This window comes from Diadema setosum, chromosome 7 (assembly GCF_964275005.1).
Source record: "Diadema setosum chromosome 7, eeDiaSeto1, whole genome shotgun sequence".
NCBI classification, from domain to species: Eukaryota; Metazoa; Echinodermata; class Echinoidea; order Diadematoida; family Diadematidae; genus Diadema; species Diadema setosum.
In genome coordinates, this window is record NC_092691.1 from 2,078,251 (window position 1) to 2,095,823 (window position 17,573).

General features: G+C 39.0%; 1 protein-coding gene across 2 annotated transcripts; it reads left to right on the forward strand.

The window, feature by feature from the left end:
- The first annotated feature begins 119 nt into the window (after positions 1-119).
- On the forward strand, positions 120-14,328 carry LOC140230724 (uncharacterized). 2 transcript variants are annotated; one of them, XM_072310864.1, is made up of 7 exons: positions 120-228; positions 7,534-7,694; positions 8,714-8,824; positions 10,097-10,168; positions 11,192-11,415; positions 12,144-12,246; positions 13,823-14,328. In XM_072310864.1, exons 2-7 carry the CDS (start codon positions 7,573-7,575, stop codon positions 13,971-13,973), a joined length of 783 nt encoding a protein of 260 aa, XP_072166965.1. In that variant the 5' UTR covers positions 120-228; positions 7,534-7,572; the 3' UTR covers positions 13,974-14,328. The 2 variants fall into 2 exon arrangements, with proteins under 2 accessions (XP_072166965.1, XP_072166963.1); XM_072310862.1 differs by lacking the exon at positions 120-228 and adding an exon at positions 403-498.
- The last annotated feature ends 3,245 nt before the right edge of the window (positions 14,329-17,573 follow it).

Consider the following 17,573-nt stretch of genomic DNA (forward strand, 5'->3'; position numbering starts at 1 on the left):
AACAATTTCTGTTTAAAACCCGGGCTCTATGTATTCAAATTATCAACAAAAATAAACGAATCAACCAATAAGGTACTAGTAGACGTCTAAAGGAGAACATGAGTCGTATGATGAGTAGACTCTACAGAAGGCGGAGATAGTCACCATGCGTTCACATATCATCAGACTAGAGCAAGAGAATCAGTTCCTACTTCCAGCATACAGGATCTTTGGTTCCAGGAAAGTGAGGTACGTATACAAGTATGTAATACACGTGGGTTATCTAAGCGGCGCCCGACACGGGCCCGGGCTGCGACCCTGTACGTGTGCCCTCGCCTCCCTGGGTAGAGGTAGGCCTAATAGTAAATACCCTGGGTAGACGGGCGGCGGGTGGGTGCAGTGGCTGCATAGCATGCAGCTCAGTGAGTGGCTGTGATGTGACGTTGTGCTACGCGGGCTCTTCGAACGAACAGATATCGATGTGACTCTAGTTTGGGTTACCACTGATGAATTTGTCACGTAAGTAACAAGCATTGAAATTCGATTTGCACTTTTGTAAGTGTGCCGTTAAAGCTTCATATTTTTTTCTACTGGGATATTTAACTTTCTTCAGAAACGGTTGTCGTCAATACTGTAAAGTAGAGCTCATAACCAGTGATAGCGGGCCTCGCCTCGTATGCAGGGGCATTGCAGGCCTAACAAGCCTTGCCACTTGCCGTAGTCCTACTCGTAGCGTGCTGCGTACTGTTTTAAACACTAGAGATTTCGGGGCGGGCCGCAGGGCGGGACGCGTTTTTTTTTAAAGACGGCACAGATTGGGGCATGGCGCGTGTTAAACCTATGGGAAAAACGTTGGGTTAGGTTTTATGGTTAGGGTTAGGGTTAGGGTTTGGTGGTTAGGGTTAGGATTAGGGTTAGGTTTAGGGATTAGTAATGTGCAGTTTAATGCTTCCAGGTTAGCGTCCCTGGTCAGTGACGGAGCATTAATCTGCACATTACTTGAATATGAGACCGTTCTGAAGCAAATCATTTTCACACAACAATAGATATACAATGAACTCTTGAATGAATCCCATAAGGATTTGAACAATAATCTCCAAGCATTTCCACTGATTCCCACTGATCAGTTACCAGTACTAGCCTTCCCCTTTAAAATTAGAATGATTTTTCCAACCCAACCCCATCTTCGAAGCTGTACTTTACGTGTATTACTATAGGCACTTCCGGGTTCGGGCTTCTGGTAGTCGACCTCTTTCGTGCGCGCGCGCCACTGTTCAATTGGCCCCGTTTTCATTTGTACGCACTGAATGGTGAGCGCTTACTCTATTACATATAGAACCTCTTTGGATAGCACTCACCGCAGCATGAGCAGTGCAGTGACTAAAATTTAGACCCCTAAAACCCAGGATAGCCTTCTAAAGTTTACAGACACCGGTAGTTATACTAGATAGAAGAACCTAAACTATCACAGCCCTGTCGCTGTACTCAATGCCTCGCAATCTTGGGGCCGAGGCTAGGCCTCTTACAGTCTTAGTCTTACTCTTAGAGCTAATTGTTAGAGTTCTCTACTAGGCCTAGGTAAACTATCATAATCATGCCTTAATAAGGAATTATTTGTTTGAGAATAGAGACTAGAGTCAGTCGTCATGGTCGTCTGGTCATGTAGGCCCATATCATAGCATCGGACAACAGTTAGATCATGTATATATACACGTTTAGATCATGTATATATACACGTTTAGATGGGGTTTGTTTTAAATGCGAAACACAGCAGCCCGAACGCCAAACGCTCCCACGTGGGCTGGGCCACACCGGCACATTATAACCATGGTCCTTGGAGCTACAAATTGTACTAGGCCTACTATAAATGTATTTGTAGCTCCATACCATGGTATGTGGTATAGGTTTGTAACTGTGCTGTGACCCCTACAACTTACAAGGAGTGCCCCAGGGTTTAGAGTTTGTTTTACGTGACTTGTTAAAGAGTCTAGTAAATTAAACGTAAAGTAATTATCAGACACAAAGCAAGTCGTACTCTCGTGTAGGTCTCGGTCTTATCCGAGGAACACTGTCACCATGCTCTATGGAGGTCAAGACCAGAGCTTATGCTGCATTAGTCCGCCCACAACTGGAATACGCAGCTGAAGCATGGAACCCACACACTGTTACAGCCATAAATGCACTTGAACTAGAATTCTAGTCCAGAAAGCAGTGGCCCTGTTCGTGCATGGGAACTATATAAGAAAAACAACATCTTCCTCAGCCCTAGTTTCTGCCCTAAGCTGGCACACCCTTCACAACCGTCGACTTCTAGCGCAGTGTGTCTTATTCCATAAAATTCATTATCAACTGGTTTGCATCCCACACCCACAAATCATCACACCTGCAACTTACATTGGAAGACATGACCACCAACTCAAGTACACAGTACCCACAGCAACCATTGACTCCTACAAGTTTTCACTATTCCCAAGAGCAACAAGACTGTGGAACAGCCTGCCATGTGCAGCTGTTCAACTCTCCAACCCAACAGAATTCAGGGAGGCTGCACTCCGACATATCAACACAATGCAGCCTTCTTCTGGTTCCAATGTTCTGTAAGGAGCCAACCTTAATATTTTTACTTGCACGGGTTCAACCACTTTTATTGTAAATATGTGGGTTATGATTATGGCACCTCTGCACCCTTGTTGACACACAGCAAGGATTGTTCATCCCGGTATGGCTTCAACAGAGCTGCAGTTTTGGGATTATTGCAACAAGTAACAAGTAATTTATAATCAACTCTAATCCTGTTGTGTTGTGTAGTGTTGACAACAACTGAGTGTTGCACTGATTGCAATACCAATATCGCAATAGATAGAATGTGTATAACTAACGTCAGAATCTAGTTTAGAGAGGTGTCAGTCTAAAATTCTATTGTTAATTTTTACCTCCACCAGGCCTAACAGTTAAATTAAATCAATTTGTTTGAGAACAGGCCCATTGAGGGTTTGTTATGAATGTGTATAATCCTGTTGTGCTGATTGCCATGGCATAGTCAAAATCCAATTTTACCTCCGCCAGCTAATGTTGTTAATACAATATGGAGGCTGGAGGAGGTTTACATCAGCATGGGTTTGTCTATTGTGTTAGCAAAATAACTCAGAGTTGTGAACAGATTTGAATGAAATTGCAGGAAAACTAGATAATGATACAAGGAACAGGTGATCACATTTTTGTAGTGATCCAGGAATTTTTATATGAATGTTTTAATGATTTTAGAATGTTTTCTTTATCTTTTTGCATATACCACTATTACCAGGTCAATGAACTGTGGAGTTCAAGCTGCACATACTGGAGGGTTTACTACATACATGCACTAGTGCATGCTCTGCTCTGCATACTTCATCGGATAAAACGGCCTTCAAACTTTGCTCACATACAAAAAGCAGCACTCACATTCAGGCTGTTGAACGTGGGAGTTTGTTACTGTCCTGTAGGCTGTAGCGAGATCGCATATCGTAATAAGGGGCCATCAAACAAGAGGCAGATTTATCGGTTTACGAATTGTTAAAAGTAATTTGACCTACAGTGTAGATCTAGTCAGGGAGGTGGGCACCTCTCTGATCTACGCCCTATTCCAAATGTTTGTCTAGACTAGCTAGAGAGTTTAAAGGCATAACTTACCATTAAAAAAACCAGGCTTAGTGAGACGCAGGATAAACACACTCATAGGCCGAAGTTACGTTTCATCTCTTTTTATTCCGCTCAGAAATAAATTGAAAAAAAAAACCTGTGTTTGGAGTATATTCAAACAGCAAAAAACAAATGAATGAATATTTACACGATATTGAAACATGTTCAACATAGAAAAAGATAAATAACATATGTTACTGCACCAAAGAGGTGACATGTACTGTGAATAACAAACTGAACATATGATGTTTACTCACTAATATATCACAGAATGTAACCATGTAAAAGAAAAAAAAAATGATTCAATGAGAAATTCTCAGCTAAGCCAGCTATCAAACCTCAATGCATCACTGCATCAGTCCACATGGAACAGTGTATGTAAAAGACTATCAAACCCATCATTCACTCAACAGAAGTGAAGATAACAAATACAAAGCAAAAAGAATATGACGTCAAGTAGACTACCATATCAGTAAACTGTAAACTAAGCGTTAACAATGTCTACCAATACATTATATTCAATATTCCATAATGATTGTATCTTCCTAGTCTGACACATCTACTTGTCTCTCCATACAAACACTATTTCCCATCCATCATAGCTAAATGCAAGTAAGCATGAGAAACCATTGAAACAATAGAAACTAGACTTGGAATTTGTCAACACTGACAAATTAGGTGATCCGATCTATTTGGAAATCAATGATTCGAGTCATGATCACAATAGATACATATTGACACAATGATCTAATAAATCAACAAACATCTTTATGAGACTCACCCTGGCTACCTAGCCTGTGCTCATAAGGAATGTACAGTAACTGGTGTGTGAATGTCCAGTTACAGAATTACCAAAATTCTGCTGGCTCCATGTTGTTTGCAGAACCTAGTAAGTTAATAACACAACATGAAATCATAAACATAAAAGCAAACTGAAAGTGGCAAAAGGACATTAAAACCTTAACTGAAATCACATGCAACTCACAATACCACTGTTTTGGAGATTATTGTTTCATGTGTTATAAACCAAATAAGTTATATTCAGTTTGACAGAAGAATTGCTACAAAAAGCTACAACCAAGTTCATGTTTATATTCATTCTTTGACCAGAAGCCACGCATCTTGAATTTGCTTTACGAATACATGAATGACTAATCTTATTCTATGAACTCCAACTAAATAAATCTAAGGTACACATGGAATCTAAAAACACTAAATGAAATTGGCAAACTAATGTCCTATTAAGTATTAAGGGACAAGTCCACCTTCATATGCATGTGATTTGAGTGAATGCAACAACATTAGTGAAACACAAAGTTTAAGGAAAATCCGACAATCCGTTAAAAAGTTATGACTTTTTAAAGTACCTCCGCAATCACTGCTGGATGAGAAGACTACTACAGTGTATGATGTCACATGCGTACAACGATACAAGGAAAATAAAAAGATAATTTCACAAAACTTTACTTTTTGAATGAAGTGCACATTTCTTCGACTTGTTACTGACGTATGGGGTAATATCATTCCCCCTGCCTTCTGAAAGAGAAAAGTTGAGTGTTCTTTTGTTACGTGAGAAAAGTGAAAATATGTTGAATTTTCTTTATACTTTCTTTATATCGTTGTACACATGTGACATTACAAGCTATAGTAGTCTTCTCATCCAGCCGTGACTGAGCAGAAACTTCAAAAATTCATAACTTTTGAACGGGGATTGTCCTATTTTCCTCTAACTCTCATTGATGTGTTCTGTTAATATTGTTGCATTCACACAACCCACATGTCTATGAAGGTGAACTTGTTCTTTAACATATCGCCTTTCCACTACTCTTCTTCAACATGGAGAATTAAAGAAACAAAGTATTCAGCCATACAGTGCGCGTGTACATAGCACACTCCTTCCTTGGCTCTACTGAGTCTTATCTCGTTGCCATAGTAACGAGAGGGACTGGTCAGTGAGAGTAGGCACACAAAGTCACTGCACTCTGTGCCATTGCACTCTGCACTATACCCTATTACCTTCACACAGATATATACAATACATACACAACGCCTTCCTACACACACACTGAGGTAACCAATCTCTTTCTCTCTCTCTCTCCATCTCTCTACCAGCTTGCACTCTCCACACACATCCAAGCTTCCACCTAATTTGCATATGTTTCTCCCTAATATACATAAGCTTCCATGTAGCAATATGTAGACTTACCTGTGGTACACATTGACCCTGTGAGGTGGAATATATACACACTCTCTTTCATACACACAGACACACACAGCTTGGCATAAAGCACAAACAATCCCCAAAGTTCCTTGCAACATAGCATGGTATACCCTATGTGAGACAACTCTTCGAACTCTTCAAAAGTTTCATGAACTACATACGCATACATGTACTCTAGCTACAAATATATACTACATTAGCATTGTTCATTTTTGTACTACTGTGTAACACATATCTAATACATAACTAACACACAAATTCAATTTTGTTCACTTATACTCTCGCGTCCAATAACACAAAACTATACACACGTTATACAGTACATCACCCAAACTTGCATGAGTTGAAAACTTTCATCATCAACACTTGAAATATCAAGTTGAACAAGTATACAACTCAAAAGTATTTACACTCTCTGTGAATGGAACTAACAGAAAATCAATAAAAGATACAGAAACATACCTTTGGGCTGCAGATTTTCTGGGCAAATTTCAGGTTTGAGGAGATCCTCTGTGGGAGATGCTCTGTGGGAGATGTTCACCTTGGTAGAGCAGCTAGAACAATGGCAAATTATTGGGGTCTTTAATTGTGCACTCACAAAGAACTCTCTTGCAGCTAGTGGTTGGCTTGGGATTAGATATGCAAATTAGGCTACCTGCAGACTGCTCCACTCTTGATGGGGGGGGGGTACATATTAGGAGGGGCATCTGCAGGGTCAAATATACTGGGGACAATTTTACTGCTGCACTTTTGCAATGTTACATTAGTGCTTTAAAAAAATTCTAAAATGTGAGCTAGGGAAAGAAGCAATCACTGTAAAGATTTGAATCCATGTAATCAATGTTAAGTTTTGTTGAATACACAAAATGTGAACAATAGTTATAATAAAAATGTTTCCAGACTAAACCATTTGTTACATTCGGTTAATGGGTTTATTGAGAAAAATGCTTCTTCTTCTTCTTCTTGGTTACTGTCCAACACCCCTTAGTAGGGCCAAGTGGACAGGGGGTGCGCTGGTGTTATATTGCGCGGAGAGAGAAGTGTGGGGTCTAAGGTTGCTTTGCCCCTGGATGTACTGAAGGATTGCTGCTTTGAAGGAGTCTTTGTTTTGTGATGTCGGTGACTGTCAATGGGAGTGTGTTCCAGTCTGTCATCCAGTCTGTGATGGTTCTTGGGATGAACAAGTGTTTATAGCAGTTTTTGTTTGTAGTGATTGGGATTAAACTTGTAGAAGATGATTTCCGGAGAACCCTTCGGACCGGACATAGGGCTTTTCGAACTGGGATGGATAGGCGACCCGCAAGCGCTTCACGGAATGTGGTGATGTGTCCTACTCTGCGTCGTCGATGTTTCAGCAGTTCCCAGCCCAGCTCACGCTTCATGTTTGTTACACTACTGTGCCTAGAGTAGTCGCCTCTAACAAATCGTGCTGATCTGTTCTGCACAGCTTCCAGCCTGTCTATCAAAGTCTGAGTGGTACTGAGATCTACTGATATCTCCTCATATGTTAGGCTTTATTTCAAAAAAAAATTTATAAGGTATGATGCTTTGTGATACAACAGACCTACACATATATGCATCAAATATGATATCTTGAACATTTTGTAAATCACTGTTCCCAAAGGTAAACGGGACCTTTGATTTTATCATTTCAGCTGGGTTACCTATCATTAGCTACAAAGAAAGCAATCGCAATGGCCAGTGGAGACTTTCAGTCAGTCAGCCAGAGGATGGAGGATATTTCTCAGTCCTTGGCATCAGATCAGGGCAAAGGAGCTTCGCAAACATTGCAGGAGAACATCCAAGCCTTTGCAAAGTATGCTAATTTTTCTTCTGTATTGTTTGTGTCTCTTATACTCTGCACTTAACATTGACTTCATATTGATAAATTCACAGAGCTGAGATGACATGTTTGTTGTTGTATTGCACAAGTTATGTACAATATTACAAACGCTCTGGAATAGTTCACTTTGCAAAGGAATACACCTTTTTGTTAAAAGGAAGAAAATTGCCTCTCAAAAACTCGTTTTGCTCTATCATCCTATGGAGGGTTGAATAGAAATGTCAGCATGAGTAGTTACTTACTGCAGGATTAATGTTTGTATCCAGCAACTTTAGTGATATGTTCAGGGATTGTGACGTAATTTTAAGGAGGATTGAATCGCCAACTACAACTGAATCAATGTGGTTCAATTGTTGTTTTGACTTTGTGTGTTTACATGATATAATTTCCAGAATGGGCCCAATCAATGCACAAGTCTTATGCCAGCTTGCTGCACATCCACAGGCAATTTCCAAATGCACCACAAGTTATGATATAGGCAATATTTTCTTGACTGTAGTGGTCTGCAATAAGGTCTAGGTATAACTCATAAAGGCATAATTTACCATTTGCAGATGAAACGAAAACCCAGCATTTGTGCTTCAAAATAGTTCTAAAATGTGAGTTAGGGATAGAAACAACCATGAATGTAAAAATTTGAACCAGTATAATCGATGTTAAGTATTGTTAAATACAGAAAATGTGAACAATAGTTATAATGAAAATGTTTCCAGACTAAACCGTCTACAGTATGGTTTAATGAGAAAAATTGTGATATCCTTTAGGCTTTATTGCAAACATTTCATATGGAAGGATGTTTTGTGATACAACTGACCTACACATATGCATCAAATGTGATATCTTGAACATTTATTAAATCACTGCTCCCAAAGGTAAACAGAACCTTTAACTCTTCGATTCACAGTGGTATAATTTGATGTCGCCCAATTATGGTTCAAATTTAGGAAGACTGGTTGAATAATGTTATCTGAAAATTATGGTTTTCTCCTAAGGTATAATGGTTGGCTTCAAACGTTGCAACAGATGCAAAGAGGAGCAATACGAGTGTCTGCAGATGATAATTTGACAAGTGAAAATGACCAGGCAGAAGATCTAAACAGCAAGTAAGTATTTACTACATAACCCTCTACTTAATTTTATATCTGTTCACATTATCATCCATGATGTGGATGTAACAAAGCATTTCATTCACATGCTCCCTCAAAGTTAAGTTCCTTGGTCAGGATGGAGCAAGCCTCTGGCAAGCGTAGCGGTTGTTATGGGCAACTTTGTGAACAAGGCGTGCATAGAATTTGAATGCATTACAAAAACAGTCTACTTACCATGCTGCCTTTTAGAAGAATGACTTTCAAACCCTTTTCAGTCTTTGTTTTCTTGTTTGTGATTTTTATTTTCCAGCAAACATGTTTATACTATATTTTGTTACAGGTACACGTTGTAGGCCCCCTGCTTAAAGCCCTTTATGTTGAATCAAGCCTGCATTTCACCCAGTCTGCCACTCGTGACTTTGTAGTATGATTGTACCAAATCTAATCACAATACAAAGTCTGTAGATGTACAACTTCCCACTAAATGTCCACTGGTTAACAAAGCTAGAGTGAAGTACCGGTGTTGTAGAAAGATTGTGTCATTTTTAGGGTGCAAGGGTTTGAATCTTGCGCTGACTTTCCAGTAGCATAGCAGGGAATCTTTCTGACCACAACATGTCTTACTGAATACTGTAGTTAATGTAGAGACAAACCTGTCTAAGAGAGGCTGCTCTTTTACATATGATGGCTGCTATAGACAGGTTGACTAGTCTCGTCATATTAACCCATGGCTTGCAGAAATCTGCTTGACCCTTGAAAAGCCAGTAGAGATTTCGGAATCTTGTTTATGATGGGCTAAAAGTAGATGTTCTGCATCTCTGAAAGACGAGCTCTTATGTTCAAAGGGAGCTGCTGAAGATTTGCCAAGGCAAGAGGTCACCACTAATCCAATAGTTTGTAGACTTTAAAGGGATTTAACTTAAATTAATTTTTCATGAGAACTGCACATTCCATCAACTTGATACTGACATCAAAGGATAGCAATTATCCCCCTGCTTTCTGAAAGCGGTTAGTCAAATGCTCTTTCATTATGCTAGAAAAGTGAATTTATCGTGGAATTTTCTCTATATTTTCTTTATATTGTTGTCCACACCTATACGTCATAACCTCTAGTAGTCTCCTCATCCAGTGGTTCCAATACCAAAACTTTAACAATTCATAACTTTTGCATCGATTGTCTGATTTTCCTCAAACTTTCACTGACGTGTTCTACTAATGTTGCTGCTTTCACTCAATCCACATTGCTCTTTGGGTCTGGTCTCCACATCTATTCTCTATTTTTCTCAGGCTGGTAGCTCTAGAAGAGGAACTCCTCACAGCATCCATGAATCATGGGGTCAAGCAGCAGATTGTCACAAGGTGAGATGAGATTACCGTGCAGAGTACAGTTGAACCTAGTTATAAAAAGGTTGGATACAACAAAACCCAAAGTGATTTCGCAGGCGACAACTCATTATGTTTCCCTGTTTTTGTACCTTCATGTTATTATCACCTCCGTAAAGGAAGGAGGAGGTTAAGTGGTCATCGGAGTTGGTTTGTCAGTTTGAAAAATAACTTTAAAAATTGTGTACGAATAATAAAAATGTAACTTGCGTAAAAAGGCGATATTGACACAAGGAACTTCTCATTCAATTTTGGTAGCGTGATCCAGGCATTTTAATGGATTTTTGAAGGATTTTTCATCTTTTGGCATATAAGGTCAATGGACTTGGGGTTCATGCTGAGCGTAAGGGAGGTTTACATGTATACGTGCACAAAAGCGTGTGCTCTGCTCGGGCAAGGTGCTGTGCAATGATGTAAACAATGCTTCTATTTTGGGAAATTGCATGATTGGAAATGAGTTGCTGGCTTAGCGGAGGTTTGTGCTCTCCGAGTGCTTTTCTAGTTAATATCATTATTTATTCTCACAAATATCAACCTTACGTAATACCTAATCAGAACATACAATGGAGAGTCATGTGTGCGCCAGGTTGGGCAGCCCAGGTCTGGAAGGAGCCAAGTAAATGACTTGAAACCTCAGGCCATCCTAATATAGTGATGTAGTGAGAGGCCTGATAGTATAAGGTAATTGTCATAGTTTTTTAAGTCCTCATTTTAGGTCCTCAATATATACGAACAAATTGGCCAAATCCACAAACGGTTTAAGTTGCCATTGACACTGCCCTTTATCATATACCGCAATTCACTTGCTGCACCCTGTATAAGAAGTTGGACTCTCAACATGATTTTGATCAAGATGAATGCAAAACCTAGTGTTAAATTGAAAGGAAGTTATGAAATTCTGTTCAGATGCAAAATATAATGCAAAACACAATTTAAAATGCGGGTTCCTTGTCCATGTCTGTCATGTTTTTTCTTTGTTTTTGTTTGTCTTTTTTTCAGCGCCCAGCTCTGCAGCAGACTTTTGGAGTTGTTATTTCCACCAGCCGATGCCAGTGCTGCTCCTGATGTGGATGACGATGCTAAAGCTGAAGAGAAGGAGAAGAGAGTATGGGCAGGAGAGCTGGTAGATCGACAGAGGACTGTGGCTTCAGACATCCTGGCCCACCACGAGTGCTGCCAAACACTTCAGGACAAGATTGACCAAAAGAAGAAAGAAATCAGAGGTGTGTGTGTATATATTTGTCTGTCTGTCTGTCTGTCTGTATGTCTGTCTGTCTGTCTACACATATGTGCATGCATGTATGTGTGTGGGTGTGGGTGGATTTCTGCTTTACAGTAGTGTTTCTATGCAGTGGCGGATTCAGAGGGGGGCCCACCGGATGCCCTCTCTTTGTTTTTGGTTAAAACAAAAGAATTACAAAGACAAAAATATGTGGGGGTGCGTGCACCCCTTCCCCCCCCCCCCCCTTTAATTTTGCAAAGGTGCCACCCCTTTGCGGAAGTCCTGGATCCGCACCTGTTATGTGTGTATACATGTGTGTGCGTGAGGGTACCAGTGTTTTGTAACACTTCAAAGATCCATCCGGAAGGTTAGAATGACTGAAGTTTGTTCTCATAGCATTGATCCACTTCTCAAAAAGAAACAAGACTTAGCAGTTTATAGGCAGATCTTAAGCCAATTCTTAAACATTTGGGAGATACTAGTAGGGGCAAAGGGAAGGGGACAATTTCTTTTTTTGCTGCATGTCATACATGTAACGTTGGAATATGTTTGTTGATGCATTTTTAATTTACATTAATTAAAATTGAGGAACCCAAAAGTTTTCCTAATGTTTCTCATCCATACACTTACTTTATTGTTGATATGGCGATATTTAGCAAGACTTGCTTCATTTTCTACCAATTTGTTTGAATGTTAGCATGTGCTACATGATAATCTCAACCTTTGCAGACTTGCAGGCTTCCAATGTGGAGTTGATGACAAGATTACAGAGTGTGGAGAAACAGCAGCAAGACAGTGGAAGTGGCACGTCTAGCCGGTCCCTGCAAGAACAGTGAGTTTTCTTCTGTGGTGTGGTGTTCATGGTTTAAATTAAATTTTTTGTTGTTGTTTGTTTGTTTGTTTTTTTTTTGTTGAAGTTTATGGAAAGTTGTCATGATTGTGTTTCCTGAGGGGGTGTAAATGTGAGCCTTGGTCTGATTGTGCAATTTACATGATTGTTCTAAGGTCATATCTTCTTGTGGTGTTTAGTACATATTAGGCCAGTGGCTTCATATCACACTGTGGATTAGGTTTAGGTAATGGTCCAGATTGAACTGAAGTTTACGATGAAATAATCTCTACATATTTAAAGACTTTTGACAGGGCGGGCTGTCGTGATTTCAAAGACATCTTTCCATTACTACTGACAAATAATCATACCATTCCATTCATTTCCTATGTCTTGTTCTAAAATAGCCTATTTCATGCACAAGTTTTCTCATATCATACCATTAGTTCATTCAATCGAGTGTGAATGTTGAAATGCCTAGTGTACTGCTGACCAATGGGATTGTCTTTGACATATCCATATTAATCCTACATCAAGATTTTGCTGCGCGTTGGCAGTGGTGAATACATGATGTACCGGTACTTCTAAATGCCACTTGACAAGTCTGGGACAAAAACGTCTCCTATTCTCCAACTCCATTTAAGTGCAACCCAACTCTTATTTCACCGCTGCCCTCCAACTGTCACTACTTGCCTTCTGTACATTCTCCCTATGTCCCTTCTCTCCCCACTCTCCTCTTTCTTGGGTCCTCTTTTGCCATGTACAGTCCTTGCAAAGACTTCATACACATGGTGTTACCACATATCTCACTTCCTCAGTTTACATCACTATGCAAACTTTAAAAAAAAACACAAGTAGAGCTCTTTCAGATCATAGAAAAATTGTTATTGTAATCATGTTCCTGACACGTGATTGTAATCTTGATATGAGTTTTGGGGTTACAAGATTCCAATCTGTCAATCAAATTCACAAAGCGTACACAAGCTACTGCAAAGCAGGCAAATCGCATTACATTTCATGTGGTCTGTTGGTGAATGTGTAGGATTGAGCTAAGCTGAACTCAATCATGTTTTGAAGTGACATTGTGTCAGGTAATGCAGTTCCACAATTTGACTGGGTACCGGCAGGGCAAGAATAGAGTGCTGTGTATTTGTGCAGACCATCTGATATAACAAATTAATCATGTCTATTTTGATATAACACTTTAATAGTCCCTTGGAGTAATATTTCCCTTTAAGATAATATTTTAACTTGGCACCAAGTGCTTCAGGGAAATTTACAGGGTATTTTCTTGGAGAGAGTTTTACTCCTACAGGGATGTCAAGTGTGATATTACACCTCTTAACAGGCAAAAACTGTACAGTGGACTCCCATTATAACGAAGTCCTCGTGACCGGCAGTTTTATTTTGTTCTATCTAAATTTTGTTATAGCTGAACAAATGAAGCATCAGAGACATTGAACAAATAATGTTGTGGCCTGAATTTTATATTTCGTTGTAACTGGAGTTTTGTTTTAACCATGTTATAGTGGTAGTTCACTGTATAATGTTACCCTCCAATGATCCCATCGTTCCCCAGGCAGGAGAAGCTTGACAACCTCATCTCCCACATCACCATGGAGAGGGGTATCCTCCAGGGATTGGTCATCGGGAGTGGTGTCAACTGGGCTAAGGACGAGCACCTCCGAAAAGTTGTCATAGGCCTCGGTAAACCCCTCCAGTTGGATTGAAGACAAGCTGCCTTAAACTAGCCTTTCAGAAGGCAGTCAGCCAAAAAACTATGTATCGCAGAAACTGGATTCCCTGTGGTGTCTGTACATGTACATGGCACACCGAGTTCAAATGTGTAATTGACTTAAAATTCATGCAGGAATGAGAAGCTTATGGAGGGACAGACAGCTGGACTGCCATTTACCAGAGATGTAGTCATATGATTTGATGAACTTTGAGAACTGGATAAGGATTCATCGCTGGAGTGTTGTAGGAGGATCTTTGGATATAAAGTGTGCTGATGCAGTACTGTAAAAAGCCGTCGTGATGTGGACAATTTGGAGAATAAAATAAGAAAACGATCAGAGGAAGTGATGTTTTGGCCTGCAAGACAGTCGTATTGTAAAATGAATACAGTGGAACCTTGTTATAAAGAGGTCCGATATAACAGACCCTCTTATTGCAGGGTGATTTTGCAGGTCCCAACCATATATTCTCTGTTTTTGTACTCTAATACAGTGAAAAGCCTAATAAAACAAAGTACTTATGTTTTTTAGGTCATGATAACAAAGTTTTCCAGACGTTAAAAAAAAAAAAAAAAAAATTGAAGAATGTAAAAGGAATGAGACCTGCAAAATTGCCATAAAACCTAACCCTGTTTCATAAAACTGTAAAGTTACACACGTGGGTTTCGTTATCATTGTTAATTTCAATAGCTAGAGTTGAAATTTGCAAATGGTAATGATTATTCTTACATGTTAATACACATTTTTAGTTGAAAGTATATTTTTGCCCCGATGTAGATGAAATATTGGCATACGGTCGTACGTTGTTAAAACGTAAGTAAAAAAAAAAAAATGGGCACACATATTGGCACTTCATATTCCAGTCGTTCGTAAAGTCATGCATACCTTTCAACAGCTTTATGCAACAAGGCCGTGCAGGTGTCTTGCTACATTACTTCCAACTTACGACAAAGTTCCAGTGTAGTTAGTAAGTGACAGCAAAGAAGTTTTTAAGTCTAAGTACAGTGGTACACTTTAGTCGTTTGTGCAGAAAGTTATTACCAATGCACACACACACACATATGTACACAGGCACACACACTCATTCATACTCAACCACACACTTTAGAGGCGCAACATTCACAATTCTGTTGACGAGAGTAATTCTTCAATACGAAACAAACATGCTTGCAATATGTTTGACTATATTCTTTATAATCAATGAAACATAAATACATTGTATCAGAACTGAGAAAAATAAACACCAGCAAAGTCATATATTGAAAGCAAAAATATGCACAAGAATATATGTCCACCCTATTTTGTATATAAAAACATTTATATAAACTTGTATAAAATATGTTATCTATGACTGAAAAATAAACCTACCATATTGTTCATGAATCCAAGCATGAGATTTTGGCCTCAGCTGATATACAGTTCGACCTCGATTATCCGGCCATGTCGGGACCGGCGCTCATCCGGATAAGCGATTTGGCCGGATATGGGAGACAATAGCTGCCGTCCAAGCTTCCGTCCCAGTGCACTGGCAGCTAGGCAGGTAGCGTACCCCGCAACGGTGGTGTAATCTATGCTAGCCTGCGCAAAATTGTAGTCCCTTCTTCACAACAATGAAGTATATCTTTATGTGAAAATCATACATGTTTTACCTCATTAGTTATTGAGAAACCATGCACATCTTATGAAATTAGTGAAATAGATCCATGAAAAGATGTTAAAGTCACTGTTTTTTCTCAATTTTTGGATGAAAAAAAAAGTCCTTCACTGCATGCACGCATCCGGATAATAGAGATTTCCGGATAAAAGGAGGCCGGATAATCGAGGTCGAACTGTACTGTGAAGAGCTATATGCATGCTTAACTGTTTTCACTCATGTATCAACAACAGTTTCTCTTGTTTCTGAAAACAGGGGTCTGTCCATTAAACCCCAGATTTAGCTGAATTACGAGACATTTCCATTGACTTTTGCAATTTACGTTTAACATTTCACATTCTCTCAGCATGTAGGAATTTAAAGGGATCGTATAGTTTTGGTTCAGACCTAATTTCAGGTTTCTAACATTTTTGGTGAGATAATGAGAAACCTCTTATGAAATATGAAAGAGCATAAATTCTATGAAGAATTCAACGTCTATTTGATGAAAATTGGTTTTGAAATGGCTGAGATATCAAAAAAAGAGTGACTCTAATAAAGTGTGGAACCCACACTTTATTACGATCGCTTTGTTTTACTTTGTTTTTGGATGTTACAGTCATTCCAAACCCGATTTTCATCAAATAAACTTTGAATTCCTCTTAAAATGGTATGCTCTGTAATATATCACAAGTGTTTTCTTGGTATCTCGCAAAAAAGTTAAAAGCCCTATTCTCATCTCCACCAATACTGTACCATCCCTTTAATGTATATTGCTGGCACTACATCGTGTTCTTTTTACCTGAAACGCCAATTAAAACAATGAGAAAGTGGGAAGTGGCATATTGCACACAAGCACATATGAGAATACAAAAGCAATGCCACTTCTAGAATCTACAGTTAAAAAGCCCAAATATAAATGTGGATTGAGTGAAGAGGGCACTATTAGTAGAACACATCAGAGAAAGTTAGAGAAAAATTGGACAATCCATTCAAAAGTTCTGGATTTCAAATTTTCAGTTCCATCATTACTGAATAAGGAGACTACACTTAATGACATCATTTTGGACAATATACAGAAAATATAAGGAGAATTTCTCAAAATTTCATTTTTCATGTAAAGTACATATTCAATTGACTTGTTACTGACATACACTGTATGTTAAAATTTACGGGTAATACAGTATTATTCCCCCTGCTTTCTCAAACAGGTAAGGCAAGTGCTCTTTCATTATGCTAGTAACTGAAAATATGTTGAATTTTCTTCAGACTTTCTTTATATTGTTGTCCATAATGATGTCATGAAGTGTAGTAGTCTCTTTATGCAGCAACAATGGCACCAACAAATTTTGAATTTCATTTCTTTTGAACAGATTGTACAATTTTCTTCAAAAGTTCATTGATGTGTTCTATTAATACTACATGTACTATTCTCACTCAATCCACATTTTATTGGGGTTTTGGTTTTCTTTAAAGTTGATCGAAACGGTGCATGTAAATGTACTTCTGGTCCCAAATGGAGATTACATGAATATTAAAGATAATATAAAGTTTTGGTATTACCTCAAAAGTTTCCCTGAATTTCCTTGTCTTAGTTTGTGTTTCAGGTTAAAGTACCTTTCATATAACTAACACTGTGAGACTTACTCGCCCCAAAGTGCTCTCATGTCTTAGTAATCATGCAATAATGGTTTCGTACCAGAGCCGCCGCCATACGGCGGCGAGGTAGTACACGTATTGTACGAAACCATTATTGCATGATAACTGCGACCAGCAGCGTGCAGCCCCATACGCATACTGAGTAGCCAACTGCGACCAGCAACCCCATACGCATAGCTAAATGGGGCTTCGCATTGTAGCTTACAGGATCATGACAGATTTAGTATCGTGGGTAAATATCAACTTAAAATCCGAAAAAAATCTTCAATTTTAAGACTTACCAATTAAGTTGAAGTCTTGAA

What these genes read in the sequence shown, in the direction of transcription:
- LOC140230724 (XM_072310864.1), top strand. Translation starts at nt 7,573, where the DNA reads ATGGCCAGTGGAGACTTTCAGTCAGTCAGCCAGAGGATGGAGGATATT. An exon ending in GCAGAAGATCTAAACAGCAA is followed by an intron (nt 8,825 to 10,096) that starts GTAAGTATTTAC and finishes TATTTTTCTCAG; the next exon opens with GCTGGTAGCTCTAGAAGAGG. An exon ending in AAAGAAGAAAGAAATCAGAG is followed by an intron (nt 11,416 to 12,143) that starts GTGTGTGTGTAT and finishes CAACCTTTGCAG; the next exon opens with ACTTGCAGGCTTCCAATGTG.